At 39.8% G+C, this 24,186-nt stretch overlaps 1 protein-coding gene and 1 long non-coding RNA gene across 2 annotated transcripts; one reads left to right on the top strand and one right to left on the bottom strand.

Annotated features, from left to right (window-relative positions):
* Positions 1-5,631: 5,631 nt before the first annotated feature.
* Positions 5,632-23,204, top strand: grhl2b (grainyhead-like transcription factor 2b). Its single transcript, XM_037796090.1, has 16 exons — positions 5,632-5,801; positions 8,168-8,357; positions 8,893-8,960; positions 9,635-10,013; positions 10,956-11,026; positions 11,235-11,391; positions 12,876-12,987; positions 15,579-15,673; positions 17,974-18,132; positions 18,881-18,938; positions 19,194-19,333; positions 20,437-20,474; positions 20,642-20,733; positions 21,936-22,021; positions 22,108-22,172; positions 22,257-23,204. Exons 1-16 carry the CDS (start codon positions 5,782-5,784, stop codon positions 22,369-22,371), a joined length of 1,845 nt encoding a protein of 614 aa, XP_037652018.1. The 5' UTR covers positions 5,632-5,781; the 3' UTR covers positions 22,372-23,204.
* Positions 8,369-12,554, bottom strand: LOC119504009. Its single transcript, XR_005210473.1, has 4 exons — positions 12,362-12,554; positions 9,182-9,297; positions 8,866-8,938; positions 8,369-8,685 (listed from the first exon to the last, which is right to left on the bottom strand). It is a non-coding gene; the product is annotated as an uncharacterized LOC119504009 (long non-coding RNA).
* Positions 23,205-24,186: the final 982 nt, after the last annotated feature.

Below are 24,186 nucleotides of genomic sequence, written 5' to 3'. Positions count from 1 at the left end.
TTTTAGAGCGAGAGTAGAAATAAGGCAGTAGAAGGTACAGATATCATATGAAACTAGAAAACCTAAAGAATCCATTGGTACCAAACATGTCATGCTAGAATGTCGGGAAGGAGGCTAAATAATGCTCCGATTTTGGCGAGGAAAAACTGTCATGGCCATTTTTAAAGGGGTCCGTTGACCTCTGACCTCAAGATATGTGAATGAAAATGGGTTCTATGGGTACCCACGAGTCTCCCCTTTACAGACATGCCCACTTTATGATAATCACATGCAGTTTTGGGCACAACACATCCACATACTGTTAACTTTCACTGCCATCTTCAGAGGCCTCGTACTACGTGACTTGATTGACATAAATGGCACACACAGGGTTTTTTAATCACAGTGTTTTTACAGTGTATTTTGGCAAAGAAAAATTAAATCACATTAAAAATGAAACCACCAATGTCGCATCAATCTATCTCTTGAGGGGGAGAAAGTTAAAACCAAACTTAATAGTACAATTTTTTTCTTTTTTTTGCATTTTGTTCATTGGTTTATTAAAACTGACCCTGAGATGCCCCGAGAAATCACATCAAGAGGGCAAACTATGCCTTCAGGGGGGAAAAAGTTAATTTCTTACCTCGACACACACACTTACACACATCTACACACAGAGTGCAACTGAAGGAGAGGCGAGGTCTGGGGTCGGTGCAGACATAAGCCGGTCAGACAGAGGCTGATTGTGAAGGTGGTGACAGCACTCACTAACCTCACTACCAGCAGCAGCAGCAGCAGCGCTGGGGCAACTGTGGCTGTTAGTGAATGGAGTCAACAGCATTGGATCAAATGTCAGTTTTAACACAAATGTCATGGGATTTAGACAATGCAAGGTTGATAATGAGTATAATGTGTAAAGGAAGTAAAGGAATCTGCTCAACAAAATCTGTAAGGAAGTGTTGGAGGTACTAAATATACTCATGTCAGCTGTATGATACTGTTACGCAAAATGCAGAATGTTTTGTAGGATATCATAAAATCTTAAAATAAAAAATATTTATTCATGGCCCCTCTTGAATTGTGAAAACGGATGTTTTTCTTTTCAGATTTTTGAAGGATTTTTAAAGCCCTTAAGAAGTGAACATAGTATTTTACAAGAACAAAAATTGGAAAGAAAATAGGAAAAATTAACCATAACTTTGTGTCCTGAATCCCAGGGTGGAAACAACTCATTTAAAGAGATATTTACTTGTTGTTTACCTGTTTAAATAAGCCTTAATCTGCTATTCTACATCTCCCGTCATCTCTAACTCATCCTCCTCTCCCTCCTGTCCTCACTACTGTCGACACGTCTCCCCCACAACAACGCTCCGTCTCTGTCTCAGCTGTGAGTTTCTGTACTCAAACAGGTAGACTCTGACACCTAATCCTGGCCAAGTACAGACAAGCTGCTTCTCCCTGCGAAAAAACTCCAGGTATGTAGGATACACCTTTCACCTCTCTCACAGTGGGACACACACACTCACACACCCACACACAGAGGAAGGTATTCTGTGTCTCTTGGCCCCTGACTCTCCTGTCTTGCTTATGGCTGCTTGTGGCAGCTTGTAGGGCAGCCTCCGCACTACCCCAGCTGTCATTCCTCCACATGGCCGACATTCCTGCTGGGAGAAGTCATGTAGGGCAACGTTACAAATATGAGAAAAGCCTACACGTAACCATTACTTTGATTAAGTCAATCAAAACCTCCCCCTCACAGTTTTGCAGTTGTTTTGTGTCTCTTAGTGGTAGTTTTGCATCTTTACAGTAGTTTTACTTTGTGGTAGTTTTTTTGTCTCTTAGTGGCTGTTTTGTGGTAATTTTGCATGGGATTTTGTAGTTGTTTTGTGTATCTATGTGGTAGTTTTTTGTCTTTAAGTAGCTGTTTTGTGTCTCTGTGGACGTTTTTTTTCTTATAATAGTTGTTTGGGGTCGCATAGTGGTAGTTTTGCATCTTTCCGATAGTTTTACGTCGTACTGTCTGTGTCTCTTTGTGGTGGTCTCTTGTCTTTTAGTAGTTGATTTGTGTCTCTTTGTGGTAGTTTTTTGTCTCTATGGAAGTTCTTAGTCTTTTAATAGTCGTTTTGTGTCTCTTAGCGGCTCTTTTTTGTCTCTTTGTGGTAGTTTTGCATGGGGTTTTATAGTTGTTTTGTGTCTCTTTGTGGTTGTTTTTTTGTCTCTAAGCAGCTGTTTTGTGTCTCTGTGGTAGTTTTTTGGTCTCTCTGTAGTCGTTTTGTGTCTCTTTGTTGTAGTTTTGGTACTCTTTGTACTTGTTTTTTGTGTATTCGTCGTGGTTTCCCACCTGTATCGTTGTTTGATTGACTTTCCAACAAGAAATGTAAGCAGTAATTTCAAACAGAGGCTCTCTGGGCGCTCAAGGGGCCTGTGCTCAGTAGGCGCATTCAGTAATCCATCCATGTTCATGGGAAAAGGTGGTAATAAAGTTGGATAGAAATATGTGTGGAATACATCAGCTATTAAATGTCAATTAAATGTAATAAATAATAAAGTTTGGTCTCTCTTACTCTGCTGTCATTCTGTTGTTCATCTCTGTGTCTGTGTGTTGTTGGAAGAAAAGGACCCCACCTGTATTTATCTAGCAGCACCATTTAAACACACAGAGAGAGCTCAGCAAAGGCCCAGGTGCTCTGTAAAACAAATTAGACAAGGGAGGATAGTAGTGATCATCCGCAGCGCACGCAAACACATGCTTGCATTTCTCCCACACACACACACACACACACACACACACACACATACAAAACACCACTGACGGTTTAACTGAATCTGAAACGTAATTTTTAGATTTCCATATGAGAGTGCCTGAAGGCATTCATAAGCAAAAAGCCCACATGTTATCATGCAAACATCTTCATGGGACATCAAACCAGTTTGGAAATTGCATCTCAACCTTTTTTGAAAATTCAAATGAGGGGGAATTCATCTGAGTTTATTTTTCTGCATTATTTGTATGTAACGCTGTAGCAGCGCTGGAAGAAGCTCTGAGATCTTTTACAGCTCTAGATGTAGTGGAATGAAAAGTACATTGTTTCGCCTCTGAAATGTGGTGGAATAGAACAGTGACTTTAAAAGTACCAATAACTACCATGTAAAAACACTCCATTACAAGTAATAGTCTTGCATTCAAACTCTCTCTGAGACCCTCCACATTGAGACCACCAAGAGGCTAACCATGAGACACACACCCAGGTCTGATCAGCCTGCGGTGGGCCTGCCTATAGACTGAGAGTGTCTTGTGATAAAAGGCCGAATCACCCAATGACGCCGAGGTACACAACTGAAGATGTGTCTCAGTGGCAGCATCATCCAGTGGTCTCCTCCAAGAACAACCCCACTCAGGTGATTGTAGTGCTGAACTTCAGGGATTGTAACACCCAGTCCTACTACTGAAACTTAGGTAAAAGTACAGCAAAATCTTAAAAATATTACTGTAAAGCAGCTAGTAATTACAGCTGTGAAACAAATATATTTGAATAAAAAAAGTACACTATTTGCGGCTGAAATGTAGTGGAGTAGAAAAGTAGCTAAAAAATAAATACTCAAGTAAAGTACAAGCATCTCAAATATGTACTTAAAGGAGCAGTGTGTAGGATTTAGAGGTATCTAGCGGTCTGGACCTTTAAGTACAGTACTTCTGTAAAGGTACTTAGTTACTTTCCACCACTGAAATGCCTCTGTATTTAATGGTTTATCTAGTATTTCAATAGATGTATGTGTGTGTGTTGGTGTGGTGAAAATCAAGATCAACAAACTTGAACACATCCATAACCATTAATATCCATACCCAGGGCTGGCTTAAGGCATCGGCCATATGGGCGGTCGTTTAGGACGCCACGTTCTTTTAAGACAATTGTTTATTTATATTATGATAAATACAGTTAATTATGAAAATAAAAATCTTAATTTTTGTCTTCAAACAGTTTATGTTTTTGACACAACAGATAAAATGTTTTTGGTTTAGATTCAGTTTCTAATTCAGATTTTAGTGGGGTTTTTAACAATGTTTTCATTATTTCATTGCTACCTACTATCTACAATTTAACGTGTCTCATGTTATGCTTCATGTTGTTTGTTTTGTGATTTATGTGTGACTAAACTGCTGTAACATTATAATTTTCCATTGGGATTAATAAAATCATCAATCTATCAACAACAATAATTAAAACAACAAAAAAGGGAATATTTAGGGTCAGTGGTCACAATTGTTGCGCCCCACCTCAGCAGTGCTCCGGCATTGTATGACACACACACACACACACACATTGTTTGCTCTGGCAGGTTAATCCCAAAAACTAGGACCTTCTTATACAAAGGCTTCATTAAGGGGACAATGGCATTGTGTCAGCTAATGACTGGGCTCCTCCCTGCCTTCTGTCTGCTCTGAGATTACCTGAAACACACTGACACTCACACTCATTATGAACATTTAGAGGGGGAAAAGGTGAAATCAGTGGCTGTCGACTTGAAGGAAAACCTGTGGATGTGTGTGTCAGTCTGAGGCCAACTATGAGGCGACCATGACTACTTTTAACCCACTTGTTTTTGTAAAGACCTTATTTTCTAGAATAAAATGATATCTAAAAGCAAAGTTCATCTTAAAGGTTAAACTTAAGTAGTTGCCTGTGTTCTCTGTGTCATCATGGTCAGTGTTGCCAGATCTCGAGAGAGAAACAAGCAACCAGGTCTATAGAAACAAGCCCTAAAGAACCAACCCCCCCAAAACAACCAAAACAAGCGACCTTACCTACCTACCACCATATGAGACACTTGATCACTTCATATATATGTATGAATTTATGTTGGATTGCATGCATCAGATTGCATTTTTGCGTCCATTTTTAGCTTGTAATTTAAAAATGTTCTTGTTATAAACTTGAAATTGAACATTTCACGTCATTTTTGCATCCTTTTTAGCTTGAAACTTTACATTTTTCATCATAAACTTAAAATGTTCACATTTCATGTCATTTTTGCATCCATTTTCAGCTTGTAACTTTACATTTTTCTTGTTATAAACTTGAAATTGAACGTTTCATGTCTTTTTTTGCGTCCATTTTTATCGTCCATTTGTTTTGTATAATTGTATAAATTTATAATTTGTATAATAAGCAGACTTGGCAACTCTGATCATGGTGCCTTCAATGCCCTCTTTTTGTTGGCTTGCAGGTGAGGTGAGCTCCTACCTGCCTCTCTGACCCACCAGCCAATCAGAGCCCAGCTCAATCTGCAGCAGCCAATCAGAGCGCAGCTCAATCTGCAGCAGCCAATCAACGTCTGACCTGCACTCACCTTCAATTCTGTTAGTTTTTTTTCCAGTGAAAGAATTTGAGCCAAAGTTGACCCACTGCCATTAAAGCAAGCCAAAGCAAATATTATAATGCATGGCAGCAGGATGTGTGTATATTAGTCATAATCTGTGTACAAATTGAACAGAGCAGAGTGATTGGCTGTTTGGGGACAAAAGCTGCTTTACCTGCTGCAGCCAGGTGGAGAGAGAGAGAGACAGAGACAGAGAGAGAGAGAGAGAGAGAGAGACAGAGAGAGAGAGACAGAGAGAGAGAGAGAGAGAGACAGAGAGAGAGAGACAGACAGAGAGAGAGAGAGGGAGAGGGAGGGAGAAAAGAAGCGGGGCGAGAAAAGTAGACTTACCTGTAGCTCAACTTCTGGCAACTCTCTCACTCTATTACCTGCTCCGACTTGAAAGTCCAGTTTCACCAGGAAGGATCGCAGAGGAAGCAAAATATGTCACAGGAGACAGACAAGTAAGTGATCGAGCCTGTGGAGAGGATCTTTGATCAGCTACACTTGAAGGGAAAACCTTTTACTTTTTTACCTGCTAAATAAAATATAAAATTTGGGCTTTAGGTTGTGTCAGAGGATAAAAAAAACAACGTTCTGTTTTGTATTACTTTTGGATATTTGTGTCAAATATGAAACTTGGAGGAAACAAATAAACTTGGCAGGGTGGATTTTATCAGAGCTGAATTCGCCATTTTCGACTGATGGGAGGGGGGAAATACCTTCAAAGTGCAAGACTGGATTTAATCTAAACACTTTGATGTCTTTGACTGAAAATAAGAGTTTGATCTCTACTTTTTGCATTGCATTGCATGTTTTCATATGAAAAGGCCTATTATAGTGCGGTGCAATGGGTCTGCGTGTGAATGAGGACAGCTTGTGTTGTTGCCTGTGGGGCCTGTATACTGTGTTGTTCTGTATCTCCTGATAGAAACTCCTTTATTTACATCAAAGAAGAAATTATAACCTTTGTGCTGAAGCTACTTCTATGACAATCAGAAAAAAAAACATTTTACTACCTTACATTTGTGTGCTTTTGAAAATATTTCTGCTTCATTTTAATATTATCTTAATATTTTATATATTATCTTATATATTATTATATATTATATAATGTATAATTTATTATATAATATATATATTATATAATGTATCTTATATATTATCATAATATTTTATTATCTTTAGTCCTGTAATAATTTTGCACAACTACATTTGCACATTTACTGCCTCAATTATTTTTTATTGAAGAAGAAAACACCAACTTGCACACTTTGCTAATGTATATAGTATGTTATTGCACACTTGCTAATGTATATAGTATGTTATTGCACACTTGCTAATGTATATAGTATGTTATTGCACACTTGTAAATGTATATAGTGGGTTATTCTACATTTATAATTTAGATTTTTGTTAATCTAGTTGTAGTAGTCAGGTATATTTATAGTGTGTTCCAATATTCTTTATATTTTGTATTCTTTGTATATATTTCTTTAGTGTTGACATGTACATTTTATGTACTGTACCTGTGCATTGCTTGGATGACCTGCTGCTGTAACACAATAATTTCCCAATTTGGGATCAATAAAGTCTATCTATCTATCTATCTATCTATCTTAAATGTAATAAATAGCACAGGAGGCCTTGGCTGATAGAAAAATGTTACAGATGATCTGATATATTTTAATTGGCATCACTAATTTAGCTTTACATTTTTATAGTCTTAATAAAGTTATATATGTGGGATAACTGTATTTATAATAATATGAAACATGACTGATTATTACTAGATTATTACTATCATTATCAATATTATTGTGTATTTAAAACAACTAAAAGTGTAACTACAGTGATGCTGTTTCAAGCATCCTGCATGACAACAACAGCTGCCCGCCACTATTATGACCTACAGTGGTAATATTTAGTCTGATCCACCAGAGTAGAGTTGTTCAAATCATAAACATCACCTTACTGTTGATGTCTTTGGCCTTTTTATACCTGCATGCCAGCTCTCTACCTGCAGACGACGGTTGCCATGGTGAAGTTGACCTGGATTTGTAGGCTATAATATAAAAAAAGAAAACATCAGCTGTGATAATATGAGGTAGAATTGGTCAGACGGCTTCATCCTGGGTGCCTCTTTTCTACCATAACACCTCTCCTCTATAATGCATCAGTGTGACATCACAGATTAGAGGCGGGACAAACCAGTTTGTTTAATTTGGCAGGTGGATCTGACAGACGGGATATTAATATCTATTAGAGGAACCACACCAGTAATTATACAAATTAGTTATTTCATGTCGTTAATGAGTTTTTTAAAGACGTACAAAAGATTTATAAGTGGAGAATATTCCTCATTATTTCCTGTTGATGTCAATTAAACAAACTGAATGATGAATGAACTAAACGCAGACAAATTAACCAGTATGAGACTGTAACATTATAAAGAACTACTCCCAAGACTTTCCCTGAAAGTGTGACATTACGCTGTTCGTTCATTGTACAACATGTGCAAGTTGACACATTCAGAGCCTTCAAAAGTTCAAAGAGATGTTGTGACAACACTGTGTGTTTAACTGGTCTGTGATCTCGACTTAAGTGGGTGGAGAGACAAACCCACGTAAGCACACACTGACTAATTTTTCATTATCAATGAATCTATTAAGGTTTATTTTTTTATCACTAATCTGGTATAGAAAATGTCCAAACTAATGACAGATTTTAAATATTAGAAGGCAAGCACATTTTAGCATATTTGAAGTTAAAACCAGCAGATTTATTTATCTAATCCACTTGAATTAAAACGTTTGTGCATGTTTTTCAGTAAGCGTCTGGTTGTGGTGGTCCCCAACGAGAGCTCTTACCCCGCTGTGCGACGGGCCTACACCAGCGAGGACGAGGCATGGAGGTCGTACCTGGAGAACCCCCTTACAGCCGCCACCAAGGCCATGATGAGCATCAACGGGGACGAGGACAGCGCCAACGCCCTGGGCCTGTTGTACGAATACTACAAGGTCTGGACGGAGAATTCGTTGCTTTTCTTTGTCTTGAATGTGATAATAAACTGAATATGTTTCGGGTGTTGGAGTGGTGGTCAGACTAAAAGGGAAATGGGGTTTTCAAAGACATTTTCTACAGCTTCATTTTTACTTTAAGGAAAGCGTGTTCTGAGATTTCCTGGACTTTTAAGTAAGAGCTGTAAAAGTTTGGATGCTTAACATATTTGGATGTTTCTTGCATGTCCAACAGAAAACCTTGAGGAATGCTTCAAATAAGTCTTTACAGCTATAATGATTCAGCAGAGCCGTTGTCTGTTTTGTCCTTCAGAGAAAAAAAACAATACTATAAACGAAAAAATGAAAAGCATATTAATTTAAACTTATAGACATTTCCAAATGACGCTGACTGTTAGTTAATATGCTCACAGCAGTGGAAGGCCAACAAATGAATTCCCAGCACACTGATTATTATTATTAAAGCACATTTCTAACTGCACTGATCCTGAAACACGACAACACTGACCTCATGTCCACCTTTTCTTCCTTCCAGGTGCCTAAAGAAAAGAGGCTTCTGCCAGTTCCCAAAGTCGTTGAAACTGAGGAGGAACAGGAGAAGAGGTCAGTGAATTTGGGTTGTTCGACGCCTCGCTCAACGTTGCACATGTACAGACAGAAAGAAAGAAAAATGCTTAACATGTAGTTGCTGGCAGGCCTTTACCCAGCAATGTGTGGAATTAAATCCCGGAGCTCAGTGATTGTAGTATTTGACAGCCGTGGTTAATAAGATTACACATAAAGCAGTTAAGTTTGAAACGCTTTCAGTTTAATGAGACGTTTACCTCTAGTATGCAAGTGTGCAAATATCACGGACGGGTGAGTCTTGTTTCACTTGAAGTGTTGATACTGAATGAAAGAAGCTCAGACTGGACTGAGGCCAGTGAAAAGCTCCTGATCCCTGCAGAGAAAAAAGAGAAAATACAAAAGATGTCATGATTTTATGTGTCCCTTTTGGAACAAAAACCTTTTATCTACAGATGTTTTTCTGAATAGAAGAGGGAGGATGCATTTCTTTCAGCTGTTGCACTGATTTAGTGTGAATCTTTAAATAAAAGCAGGTGTAAGGTTTTCAGACATGCCAAGCTTAAGATAATTAAAAAAAGATAATTACCAAAGCATAAAATTCATCTAGAATTCAAATTATAGTTGATCCATTCAGTAAGGATGAAAAGTAATTAAAAAACAAAAAGAAGAAATACGTCCTAAATCCTATTTCATCCATGTTTTGTGTTCAGGTCTGCGTTGTCGAGCAACACCAGCAGCCAAAGCGAGGCGGAGACGGTGGATAACCGCGTTCAGGTCCTCAAGTCCGTTCCCGTCAACCTGTCGCTGAACACGGAGCACCAGGAGGCCAAACGGGAGCACTACAGCGGCTCGAGCGAGGCGGCATCGGGGGACGGAGGCTCGCCAACCTTGGCCACGGTGAAGGCCGAGGTGTACCCGCCCGTCTTCATGGCGGGAGCGGGGCTTCACTACAGGGTTGAGGGAGAAGAGGCGTCGAGGGTGATCTACGAACAGAATCCGTCTGAGGTGACCACCGTCAGCCACAACTCGTACTGGAAAGAAGACCAGCACAGTCCGCCGGACAGCCCGTATGACGAGGAGAGAGATGAGGTGAGAGTAGAGTCTGAACAGATGCTGAGTTATTACAGGAAAGAAAAAATACACCCTAAAATGGTTTCACAACTTGGTGGGGTCACGAGATAAATCTGAGGGGTCATGCGATAATTAAATTGAAATTGGGATTTCATCCAAACAAAATCATGTTTATTTTTCTGACTTTTCTCTACTAACCTTTCTTGCTAAGACTGAACCAGTTGACCCTCTCAGGGCTTTAAAAAATATTTTTAAATTACTTTTAATTACTCTCTTTTAACTGAACCTGACTCGTAGACATATTAACCCCACGATACGGGGACACACTGCCTCATTTTACGGGGACACAAGCCAAAAAGGTGGGTACAAGTGCCCCAAAGCATGGTATTACTATTGATAATGGCTATTGTTCTTTGCATTTCTGGGTCTAATTTGTTGATGCTGTATTTCCTTTCATTCTTGCAGATGACAGTCGAACTGTAGAAAACTTAAAATGTAAGATCACAAGTAGATATTTTAGCGTCAGTCAACAGAAATAAGATATTTTACTCTGAGAAAAAGACTCAGTTGTCGCTTTTTTCTACAACTGGAAAATCTCACTCTTTTGCTGTTATTATTCCATTACTATTATCTCCTCCATCTAGCTGAATGAATGACCAGGCTCACACTAGAAAAAAGATTACAGCACGGTCCTGTCATCACATGCAGATGACAGTACACGCAAGGGTGGGGTTGTTGTGAAATGGTACGTGAAGACAGATAGATGTTTAAATATGATTCATTGAGAGTCCAAAGGTTAATTACCTGTTTGCCTGAAATCTCCTCGTCGTCATTCTGATCTTTGTTTATAACAATACTGTTGTTGTTTTCCTAATTTACAGCATTGTTTAACCAGTTCCTCTCAGGCTAAATTAACTTGTCATTCTGATCAAATAATTTCCTCTTTCTGTGTGTTTTCAGCGTTCTCAACAGAAGTACCACACACCTTCCTCTCTGGCTACCAACGACTTCTTATTTCACCAGGAGGGAGTGTAAGTCGCTCAGAATACAATCAAGCAGTCTATTCGTTATTACAGCACAATTATCCGTATATGTTACAGTGTGAGTATTCATATATTGAATTCCAAACACCGACTTGAAGTGATCCAAAAAGGAATGCAAAAAGTGTGTGTTGTTGTACCTCCATCACACCTTGTTATGTCTAATCACATATTATTCTCTATGTTTGTGTGTGTGCAGTGACAGCTTCCAGTACACGCTGGACGCCACTCGCTCGCTACGTCAGAAGCAGGGCGAGGGACCGATGACCTACCTGAACAAAGGCCAGTTCTACGCTGTGACACTCAACGAACTCAGTGCCAATAAACGCCTCCGTCACCCCATCAGCAAAGTTCGGGTGAGGGTTATTTTAAGGTGCTATTGATAACATTCAGCCACTAGATGTCGCATTCTCCCTCCCCCTTTCCATTGCATTTACTTCACAACAAGTTGTTGCCAAGCACTCACCGTCAATCTCAGCCATTTATCTGTTTTTACCACACTAACTGACGACCCAGAAATACCAACGTCGTTTTACTATTGGCTCAAAAGCCTTGTTAGAAATGGGAACCAAACCTCAGATATCTTCCTCAGAGATAAACAAAACATTCATTTTTTAAATGATTAATTCACAATCATAATATTTTTTTGGCACCTTTTTAAAGGCTCTGTGGACGTTTTTTTTTTTTTTTATATTCGTCGACATAAAAACGTTATCAATAAGACCTTTAATTGATCCCAGTTAGTCTTATTTTGATAAATATTACCTACGGAAAACACCAAGTTAAGTTTTTTTTGTATGTACTGTAATTTAAGTTTTAGTCTACCTATGACCAAACCTAGATGCTAGTTGCTGTAATCTATTGTTTTCATAATAACAATAGGTCAAATAACTATGTGTAACGCGAGAGGCGACTCTGCAGTTCCTCTCAGCTCTACAGAGCGTTTTAGCATCTTTCAGCTTATTGTCTTGGATTTCCAACTTTACTTGCAGCAAGCGGCTGTTTTCAGTGAAAAAGCTCTATAAACCCTCTGTACACTACCTGCCCAGCACCAAACAGCAGACAGACACAGTTAGCGACTAGCTGGTAAACATAGTGGAGCATTTAGCAGCTAAAGAGACAGATATTTCCCTCAGGCGTTGGTAGAGACCAAAAATGGAGCTAAAAGAGAGTGAATATTGGACTTACATCCCTCAGTTGGACACAAACACGACTCCAAATAATGTGGCTGACAGGACAACAGGATAAAAGATACTTCTGGTCTATTACAACTATGTCTTTGTAGTTTTGGGCCATAATTTCTAATGGTTATTATACTATACTCACCAGAGTAATTGCTGAGATCTGGCATTCCTAAAGGGCGAGAGGTCAGACGATCAGACAGGTTGCCAGATGATCTACAGTTATCAATTATTTGGAGATTAAAATGAAACTTGGTGTAGGCTTCCCCAAAATATTGGAGAAAATCCTTCATTGCACAGGAAAAATGTGTGCGGATAACCACAATAAGGGCAGTAGATCAAAATCGATCTGAAAAACTGTCATCGATGTTTACAATGGATAGTTTGAATCCAAATATTTAATATCCAAATATATCTGGCTTTTCTAAAAGTTTGAAGTTAAACGATTGCTCGTGTGTCTTGCCTTGTCAGACTTCTATTTTTGCTGCTCTCAGAAAATGACAATGTTATTATTATGAATTATCCTTTAAAGAAGTCCCAGCAAACAAGAATCTGATTGGATTTTATGCTATCCTGTGAGGTTACAACCCCAAATGCAGGCACTGGTTCAGCTGAATCATCTAAACCTTGACCATCATTTGGCCTTTTGTCCTTCTCAGAGCGTGATCATGGTGGTGTTCAGTGAAGACAAGAACCGGGACGAGCAGCTGAAGTACTGGAAGTACTGGCACTCTCGGCAGCACACGGCCAAACAGAGAGTCTTAGACATCGGTAAGACTTGCTCCTTACTCCTTTTTCTCTGTGTTGGTATGTGAATGACAGCAAATTCTTGAATGAATCAAAACACACGGGCCGAAAGACAATGACATGATTTATGCTATTGCAAAAGCTGGAATGCACTTAAGTAATAAACAAAGCATGACCAAACTGAGAGCAAACAAGCCCCCACCTAACTGTCTGCCTGAGGCCGTTGAGCTGCCCACCATCATTAGACAGGAGGCTGGGCTGCCCCACCAACACACACACACGCACCTGAATCTCATAATGTCTAGGTGTTGCTGAGACACACAACATAATCCTCTAATCTCCTCGACATTGCCTGAGAGATTGAGCAAAAACACTGATGTGATGGAAAAACGTTCTCTCTCTGGCTGCATTTCCCACGAGTGTACGCTGTCGATCTGAAGCCTCGAATTATATTTGTATCTTAAAACTTTTGACCTTTTGTCTGCCGGCGTTTTTTACGGTTTTGAATTTGAACCGTGCATTTTTACGCCTTGTTGAATGAGTATGTGTGTGTGAGAAGCTTGTAGGCGGTTTGCGTTTGACAAGCTTGGGCCTGCTAACCAGGTAGAGATTCAGAGGTATGTGGGAATCATGGGGTGGATGGGAGACACACACACACATCTATACACAGCTTGTTGGGACAGGGAGAGGAATGCTAGCCGCACTGTTACCTTGGCCTGTTTTGGTCTGTTGAAAGTATTTTCTTGCCCAATTAGATCTTCATCTTAATTCCTATATTTACGTGAACCAAGACAAATCGTAATCAGCCTACACTTCACATGTATCTTTATATCTGCCAGTAGCTGGGTGTCACAAGATAGATTTAAGCCGTTGTGAGATGGTTTCTGGTAGGAAATAAGATAAAGACTAAATTCACCTGCACAAAATTAAGTTGAATACTTAAACTGTAAAGCTTTTTCAGAGCAGGGAAAATCACTCTTTGATAGACATGGGTCGCAAACAGACATCGCTTTGTAGTAAAAGGGAATAGAGTGCTGCAGGGATGATGCATTTTTGTAGGCCAAACAGGAAGTTTGCATCGCCCCGGGTTCCCTCGACAAAAAGCCGATGGGATTTTTCCATTGGGTTTTGGATTATAACAGAAAATAAACTCTATGGCAAACGAACATCTGTGATACTTACACGTTTTGTTCAGCAAGATAATCTTAAGAGGAAGTGTGTTATCTTTTTCACCACGAGTCCCTTTGGCATGCTGTTTGGCATTTGCCAGTGTAATAAGTCTGTGTTTGTTTGTGTGTACGAGCCACAGATAGATAATGTGCATCTACAGTTCGACCCACAGGGCTGAAGTAGCCTACTTTTTCGTCATGTACACACAGATACCTATCTGCACACACGCTTTCAACATGTACAAACACAGTTCCCCAAGATTGAGTACAAACGAGGATGCTGAGAAACCATTTAACATGCTTAAAATGCTAAAATAAAACACTAACCTGATAGTTTATGTATTCATGAATTACTTTCTCACTTCATCGAATAATAGGTTTCTGCCCATTTCTTTTCTTTTACGAATTACAAATCGATTAATTGACTAATCGTTTCAGCTCTAATTTATCAATGTGAGTGCATGACTGTGCATCAAAGTGGGGAATCTGCAGTCAAACAGCTCAGTAGGTCAAATGACAGACCCCTCCACCCTGCTCCTCAGAGCCAGGTCGGCCTGTAGCTGGATGCAGCCTGTAACGTGATGCTGTCCAGAGAGCTGATTTGAATAGCGGTGGAGGGTTTGAAGGGAGAGGGGGGTCACCATGCCCCTGGGCCGCGTCACAGAATGGATCATTTGAATGGGGTTTATTTAACGGGGGATGCTGGCAGATAGGCATGTTGCTACCTGTCCCGCTGCTCTGTGCACCTGCTGAAGATGATGGAGGAGGTCGGAGGTCACTGAAGCAGGGGGGGGGGGTGGGGGGCTCTGAGATGTGACCAGCAGACCAGCATTGTTGTAGGATGAGCTGCTTCTCAAAAGACGTTCAGCCCAAATCATCATTTTACACACAGATTTTATACTGTGGCTGAAACACAATATGTGCTAGTTCTCTCAGTACACGCCCTCTTTCCTACCAGCTCCAAGCCTATTTGTTCCTACTAAATCTTTACATATGAGCCTTTTCCACAGCATACCAGTGTACTCAACGCCTCACATTTAAAGTCCCTCCACTTTGTGGTCACACAGGTCAACAATAGCCAGCCGATGCGCTCCCCTGACTGGCTTTTAATATGTCTCTCAGAGCCAGATAGCCTCCTGTGTTTCCTCCCGCTGCCTTTGAAGCCTTTTGAGAGTTTGTTTGCTCAAGCAGATAAGGTTTTATCTTCTAAAATTGAAGCGTGCCATTTGATTGCTTATCTTAAAAAACAATAGCTGCCTGCATTGTGTCATTTATTGACCAATCTACGCTGTGTGTGGAGGGGAGATATGATGTTTGGTTAGTTTTTTTAAACAGCAGATATCGGCAAAGCAAAACTTTGTAGACTCGGAATACGTTTGAGCATGAAGTTATATTTGAAAGGTTGTGGCTGCAGAAATAAACCGATCCCTCTTTTTGTCCTCACAGCGGATTATAAGGAGAGCTTCAACACAATCGGCAACATCGAAGAAATCGCCTACAACGCCATCTCCTTCACCTGGGATGTGAATGAAGAGGCCAAGGTACAAAACACAAATATTACAGTCTTCTTTTTCTTTTTTGCAGGACGTCAATGTCACTGTAATTTTCCGAGACACCGGTCTACTATATTTACTCTTGCTGGAGGTGTGTTGTAGACGTAAAAAAAAAAAGCAGCAGGACAGGTTTTTTGTGCTGATTCAGGTGTTGGAAAACAAATGCACTCACTCGACAAATTAACTGTGATGCAAGCACTTCACCTGTAGACATCACAAACACTCACTTAAAGAACGGTGAATTAAATCATTAAAATTTTGCTTTAATACAGGAATTGAAAGCCTAAAGCAGTTCCTTTGCGTTTCCCGCTGTCCGAGATAAAGATGATGGGCAGCGTTGTGTACTTTTGCTTTGTCTTCTTTGTGAAGCCCACTCCTTTGTGGCCACTCCTTAAATGGAGCTCGGTCACTGTTTAACTCCAGAGGCCCCCAAGGGCCAACACACACCAATCCCTGTCCCCACCCTCTGTTGTTTGTTTTGCCCTCATTTCTGTGTGAATGCGACCGACTATGTGTGTGTGAGTCAGTCTGTGTGTGTGTTATGGGGCTCGTTCATTGTAATAGCAGCCTGCGGACAAAGACGTTGCTGGTGGAAATCCAAGCACACTTCTCTGGGCCAATATTGACTCTTTCTCTCTCTGTCTCTTCATCTGTGTGACTAGTGAGGCTGAATGTATTTGCAGGAACAGGTGTAATGCCCAGCTAGTTTATTGAGCATGCCTCTACTGTTGTAGGTCTAAAAAGGAAGTGAAAGAATTATTCCAAATGTCTTCATCAATGTGAAATCAAGTTTAAATTAACGTGTTTTAGACCAAATAAAAACTTTTGAGTGCCTATTTTATGTCCCAGGCAAAGTAGGACACTACTTGATGAGTTATTTAAAGAAACAGTGTGTAACATTTAGAGGGATCTATTGGCAGAAATATATATATAATTAGTTTTCTTTAGTGTATAATCACCAGAAAATAAGAATCGTTGTGTTTTTGTTACCTTAGAATGAGCCGTTTATATCTACATACAGAGCGGGTCCCAGATCAGACAAACCAAACACTGGCTCTAGGGAGAGCCTTTCACGTTTTCTCGTCGGCCACCGTAGCTCTTCTACACGCTTGGCACACGGGAGAAGTTTCAGTTGGTTGCAATCTGCAACCTCGCTACTAGATGTCCCCAAATCCTACACACTGCTCCTTTAAGTAAATAAGAGTATCTGATTTTCAGGGATGACAATAAACAAAGAAGGAAAAGCTCAATGAATAATAAATTAAATGTTTTTTTTTTTTCTCAGTTAAGTGCACATAATGTGATATAAAGTACAACTACACCAGAGCAAGTTCTGTGCTTCATGTATATCTTGAAGAAGAAGCTCACGGTGCAGTTTTCTTTTAGTTATTCTTGCCCTTATTTTTTCATAGCATGCAGTTGAGAGGTGTCAGCAAATGAGGAGAGCAAGGAGCAAAATCAAATATGATATATACTATATATATATATATGAAGAAGACTCTGCACATCCGTGTTGATTTCAGTATTTAATGACAAAGTCAAGGTTTCAGTCACAAGGTCTTCATCAGGGTACATGTTTGTAAAAAGGGAACCCAAGAGCCCAAGAGCGTATAACTGTGATTTAGTTCACAGTTGTAACTCTCAAGGTTTGAATACATAGGACACAGATGCATGAGATACAACACCGGTATGTAACAGCCTCTCACTAATCCGGTGAGCTATGTCACCATGCCGTTACATGTAGTTTTGATTTCTATCTACAGGGATTTTGAGATATCTGGAACTTCTGGTGCAAAAACAAACACAACAGAGGTGAAAGGAATTTTGTTTGTGTAAAAAAAAAAAAAAAAAGCATCTCTGCAAAGCATCTCTCCCACTCATGGCCCTCACTGTAGACATTTTGAATTTGAAATATAAGCTTTGGCAAAAAATAGTATTCATCAAGTATTTGAAAATACAGACTTTAAAGGATGCAGCATGTGTCTCTGAGCGGGAGTACCCACTCGTGTTTTAAAAATTGTATCTTGAACCACAAATAAGTAGAACAATCTCCACATAGATGCCGTTTTTTATTTTGTGTTCAGGGCCACGCCGTTCAAGGACCAGCTTCTATTTGCACTTGTCAAAATTTTGAGTTGTTGCGGTGGATGTTTTGATGGGGTACATTGTGTACAAAAGAAGGAAAACATCCCTCTAAAGAAAATAGCTGAAGAAAAAAATAAACTTTAAAGTTTAAATTGAAGTATGCAAACCCCTCTTCCCCCTCCCTCCGTTGTGTCACCCGGCAGATCTTCATCACAGTCAATTGTCTGAGTACGGACTTCTCCTCTCAGAAGGGGGTGAAGGGTCTTCCTCTGATGATCCAGATCGACACGTACAGCTACAACAACCGCAGCAACAAGCCGCTGCACAGGGCCTACTCGCAGATCAAGGTCTTCTGTGACAAGGTGAGAAATCGCTGCCTCTTCATCAGTTATGAGGATGCTGCCTGGAAAAATGTCATCATTTTGTCAGTAAATCAATGTCCATTAAAGGGTGACATTTGTATAGTCTTAGCTCAAGGTGGTGCATTGAAATAGATTGTTTTATTCGACCATCAGTCAAAAACGAAAAGATGTTCAGCTTACTAACATTTATGACAAATAAAAGCAGCACACAGGACAGAAAAGGTAAACTATAGTTGCGTTCATAGAGATGTTAAAGCTGCTCTTATATGAAGCTTGTGTCCTGATCAAAGTAAGCCTCCAATTTTTATAAGTAAAAAATCTCTAAACCTGACATTTGAATATGAATTTGCTAGCTGTAATGTTTTTTTCAGTTGTCTGGACTTGTCTTAATCTATTTGACAATAATGGGAATTTATAGAGTTTGTGTTCCTTACCTGTAATGTTGAGCTGTCGGGATCTTTACCATCAAGTGAAAATGCTGCAGTATATGTTGTAGATGTGTCACGGTGTGTTTGACGGCACCATTAGGTAGAGAGAAGGGAGTTAAATCATGACATCAGTCCTCCCTCTAGTGGTCTCACCTGCACAGTGAGCCTTCAGATACACCTGGACATATATAGACTACACACACACCCCATGTAAATGTAGAAACAATGTAGTGGTCACTCATTTTGTCAGTTTAAAGGAGGCTTAAATCATTTCCACAATCTGATGTGTTCAATATGTTTCCATCTGTTGTTTTTCTCAGGGAGCAGAGAGGAAAATAAGGGACGAGGAGAGAAAACTGTTCCGCAAGAAGTCAAAAGGTTTGAGTTGCATGAAAAATCATTTTCTTTGTAAAGTTTGGACATCAAAATCAGGGAAAATTATAGATCCAGGATGCGAGGACCGGAAAGGGCTAAACACCCTCGTGATTACATGAAACCACTGTGATTACATCGCCTTCTCCTACTTTTATAATAATAATAATTGTGACTACAAGGTATTAATTTGCGTGTTTCGTTTTGCTGGAGAAAAATCCACCTGCTCTTTTCTAATTCTTCTTCTTCCCCGGTGTTCAGGTAAAGACGGAGGTGTAGGCGTGATAACCGTTCCCAAGAAGTCCGACGCCACTTATTTCAAGACCATGAGCGACTTGGAGGCTCAGCCTGTACTTTTCATCCCCGACGTTCACTTTGGCAACCTGCAGAGGGCCGGACAGGTAGATCGCCCCCCAGACACACATTCTTCTTCTTCTCTATAAACACAAAGTGAAAGAACTCGTTTCCTATCAGCTGAGTTCATCTGCTGAAAGCTGAAACTGGAGCCGAATCTTGGTTTCTGAATGACCTGATGGCTGCATTTCAGCTCCAGATCTAGACTTTTAAAAAAAAAATTCTGGTTTTGACCACCTCTCATCCGTACAATTTTGAGTTTCTTGTACATCCATTGTCTGCTACTCTCTACTTCTACTTAACTGCATTTCAGAGGGAAATATAGCACTTTTAAATCCCCTTCATTTATTTGACAGATGTAGTTTTCAGATCAAGAATGATATGATATTTCCTCTCAAAACTTCTCAGATGGTTTTATTTAAATAACTGTTCTCAAAAGTTCAAAGATTAGAAAAAAGCCCAAGAATACAAATTTATTTTTTTCTTCTTTTCTGTTCCATTAATCATCTCAGGACCAATCAGATTAATCCCGACTAAACTTTAACAGTATATAAAGTAGTTCAAACTAGCTCCACTTCGACCTGCTGCAACAATAAAATGCTGCTTACACATTGATGCATCAGTATTAACAATCTAAGTAAGGGATAATGTACAGCGAGCCGGTTATTATTGTGAAATAAACCCCCGACAGGTCGATGCGGCTCCGGCTAACTGTACATTATCCCACTTATTACACGGCTACTTACTTAAGAAATCAATCATTTGACACAAAAACGTTCTGCCAAAGTCCGACATCGGAACTGCGTCCATAGCAATGATCTGCTATAAAGAAATAACAGACCGTAGAGCACCGTGATTGACCAATCAGACTCGAGTATTCAACAAAGCCGTGTAATAATCATAAATATAATATATAAATAAATCAGTCACAGTGGCCATTTTTATGTAGAATGAATACTTAAGTATATTTTGCTGATAATACTTCTGTACTTTTACTTGAATGCATGACTTCTTGTAATGGAGTATTTTTACATTGTTGTATTCGAGTATTTCTCCCACCACTGCCTGTCTTCGAATAATTTATCGGCTTCGTGTTTTTTTCGTGCATAAAGCCTAAAACTTACATTAATGCTTAATACTTCATTTGCAGGTGTTTACCTTCAACACAGAGGAGATCGAGAGAGAAGGGTGAGTCAACAGGAAATGAGCATTTTTTATTTACATCAGGCCATACAAATATAAAGTATGCAAATGAAAGCAGGTACAGATACCGACCAAACCACAAATGCAAACACAGTGCAGATGTTTATGGCACCTGACACATGTTTCTTTGTTTTTGTGTGTGTTTTCACCAGGAGTGTGCTGGTGAAGAGGATGTTCAGGCCGTCAGATGAAGATCTGTGTCCGTCACCTCACAAACAGATCAAGGAGGAGACGCACAAGAGAGGTACAAGACGGCTGTTTCCTCCTCTGCATCTCTTTTTAACCGACGTCAAGAAATAATCAGCCTAGTTGTCGTCATGGAAATTTAGATTATTTCTGTGGTGACAGCCCAAGGTGATGTCTTCAAATTGCTTTTTGTCAACAGCAATCAACTACTCCAATGATATTCAATATAGAATGATGTAAAACACAGAAAATCATCAAACCCCCGGACACACGGACTGTTGGCATTTTTGCATGATAAATGACAAACAGGAAAAGGATTTTCAAAATGATTGATGTTTAGGTTTCTGTGAATGAATAGTTGTGAGCTCTACTATAATTGTTTTTTTGGTGATTTTCAAATGTTAAGACTTTGTAGTCGGGTAACTCAGGATTGTTTTTGTCATTATTTCTGGCCAGATCTGGACGGATATTGCAATTGCGAGATGGTTTGCGATAATGTTAATTTAACATCATTATTCTCATTTTCATTGAAAAACGTATTAAACTGATTTTTCAGGTGATTTGTACCAAACAAAGATGTTTTCTTAAGTCTGTAGACTATTATGTGTAGGTCAGGACATCTATGCAGCCCCACAATATTTGAATTAAAATGGTATTTTGACACATATTTCGCCTTTAACGAATATTGTCCCTCCTGCGATTTGAAAATTGCAGTAGACCATATGTGATTTTTATCAAATTGCGCAGCCCTAACTCAGAACTTAGCAACTAGCAACAACACAGGACACACTGCATTGTTTTTTTCCAGTTACTTTGGTTGTTCCACCGTCATTTACTTACATCGACCCTCTTTGGGTATAGCTACCAATAGCTACCAGGGAAAACAAAAGCGCTATCCTCTTCCTGCTTTGGTTGGGCAATGGTTGACGCACTTCCTTTGTGCCGAAAATCGAGCCATCCAGGGAGATCGTATCTGTTGGCAGACAAAATTGCATAGTGAAAGCGAGGCAATCTAAATGAAGATGGTGTCATTATGTTATAGCCATTATATTGTACGATCAACATTTACTTCATAATGATTAGTTAAAGCAAAAAACTTGTCTGTGACCACTTTAAAGAAAAAAATATGAAATACTACTTAATATTATTAGTCTGACAGTCTGTGTGAAACAGTCTACGCTCCAAACCCAGATGTATCGATTATATAAACTAACACTGCAGCTAACAGTTAAAGGTTTCTTCTTCTTCCTCTCTCTGCAGTGCTGTTGTACGTAAGAAAGGAGACGGACGAGGTGTTTGACGCTCTGATGCTGAAGTCTCCGACGCTCAGAGGCCTGATGGATGCTGTGAGTGGCGCCGAGTGATGTCAAAGGCACAATTTGTTTGCAGCAGAGCGCCTGTTTACAAACTGCTTTCATCTGTCATTTCGTAGATATCGGAGAAGTACGGTGTGGCCACAGAGAGGATAGCCAAAGTGTACAAGAAAAGTAAAAAAGGGTGAGTGAGGAATTGCAATTTCAGGCCTATTTTGGAGTCATTTTGTTAAGCGTATTAAATTAAACATTCTGTGTTTTGTGTCAGGATCCTGGTGAACATGGACGATAACATCATTGAGCATTATTCCAACGAAGACACCTTCATCCTCAACATCGAGAGCTACGCGGACGCCTACAAGATCACGCTGCAGGAGATCTGACAGCCGACTCGAAGGGCCGCAGGTTGAGACGGAAGAGACGCCGACTGCTGGTTGGCTGAAATCTGCGAGGCTGCTATTGATTGGTTGATAAGCTGACTGACAGTATTGGAGACAGTCCGTTGGTGGCGTTAGTCCGACGCTCTGAGGTCAACGTCGACACACCCGATCCCTCTCTGACACTGTTACACTATGAAGCAAAGTCGTATTTACCGTGCAGGAGGATGACGACAAACAAGAGGACATTATAGGATTTTTAATGAACTGGCTCTTCCTCCTTGTACCTACTCATCCTCTACGTTGTGAGGTGATGGAGTACAGATCCATGTCCTCCACCTTTTGCTGAACATTTTTTATTGTATAAAAAAAAAAGTTCTACTTTTCTGTACAGTCTTGTGTTTTTGCCAAATAACACATCAGGAGTAGCCTCATGAAATGCCTGATGTAGCCTACTGTGTGTAGCTTGAATTAGATGGTCCTAATTAACTTAGCTTCTTTGCATGCCAGCCTTTGTTTTTTGTTAGTTGTGTTATTATTTATTAATGACAAATGTTTTGCATTTCTTTAGCAATTTATCCAAGAATTTCAAAGTACTTTACATTTCAGTGACTTTATTTATAGTCACCCTCAAGGACTTTTTTTTCAATGTGTCTCTATTTTTCCTCCACGTTCCTATTTACATTTCAACAAATAGCCAAAGTGTTTATTGGTAGGACATAACATGAGATGGTAATGACAAATGATAAATACTGTAAAACGACGTCTGGCGGGTGACAAATGGCACTTGGCCTCGTGTGCTTGGCTGTATTGAAAAATTAATAAAAGGTTTAAACATAGGGATGTCATTTTTTTGGTAGAACAAGACTGAGAGTGAGCCTCTAGGGGAAAGGTTTCTTTCAGCTAAGTGCTGACATACACGCCACTTTATTAGGTACACGTTGCTAGTACCGGGTGGTCTTCTGCTGCTGTAGCCCATCTGCTTCAAGGTTGGACGTGTTGTGCGTTCAGAGATGGTATTCTGCATACCTTGGTTGTAACGAGTGGTTATTTGAGTTACTGTTGCCTTTCTATCATCTCCAACCACTCTGCCCATTCTCCTCTGACCTCTGACATCAACGAGCCATTTCCGTCCACACAACTGGCGCTCAATGGATATGTTCTCTTGTTTGGACCATTCTCTGTAAACCCTAGAGATGGTTGTGCGTGAAAATCCCAGTAGATCAGCAGTTTTTGAAATACTCAGACCAGCCCGTCTGGCACCAACAACCATGCCACGTTCAAAGTCACTTAAATCCCCTTTCTTCCCCATTCTGATGCTCGGTTTGAACTTCAGCAAGTCGTCTTCACCACGTCTAGATGACGTAATGCATTGAGTTACTGCCATGTGATTGGCTGATTAGCTATTTGTCTTAACAAGCAATTGAACAGGTGTGCCTAATAAAGTGGCCGGTGAGTGTGTACAATGACAACACTAACATACTGATGTTAAACAGGTATACACCGACAAGGAGCAGTACAGAAACTATTTTACGTCCTACTATTTTCACTGAAATTGTATCTTGGCTTTTTAGGGTGCGGTTCACATGTTCAACATCTCCATGTTTGCTGTTCTAGCATGCTAACATTAACAAAGTTAGCTGAGGCTGATGGGAAATTTGTCATTTGTTTTGCTGGTATTTACTAATAAACCAACTTATTGGACAATGTTTTACATTATGGTGGCGCTATGAGGCTGTAGGCACAGGTTTCCATCGTTTAGCAGGTTAGCATGTTCACCATCTAAGGGTTACCAGCATGCTACCATGTGCCAATGGACGA

This window comes from Sebastes umbrosus, chromosome 15, assembly GCF_015220745.1.
Source record: "Sebastes umbrosus isolate fSebUmb1 chromosome 15, fSebUmb1.pri, whole genome shotgun sequence".
NCBI classification, from domain to species: Eukaryota; Metazoa; Chordata; class Actinopteri; order Perciformes; family Sebastidae; genus Sebastes; species Sebastes umbrosus.
Note: the sequence above shows the minus strand (reverse complement) of the source record. Positions and strands in the feature narration are given on the sequence as shown.

Coding starts and splice junctions, on each gene's coding strand:
- grhl2b (XM_037796090.1), top strand. CDS start 5,782: ATGTCACAGGAGACAGACAA. Junction 22,022..22,107: donor TCAGAGGCCTGATGGATGCT/GTGAGTGGCGCC, acceptor GTCATTTCGTAG/ATATCGGAGAAGTACGGTGT. Junction 22,173..22,256: donor TACAAGAAAAGTAAAAAAGG/GTGAGTGAGGAA, acceptor GTTTTGTGTCAG/GATCCTGGTGAACATGGACG.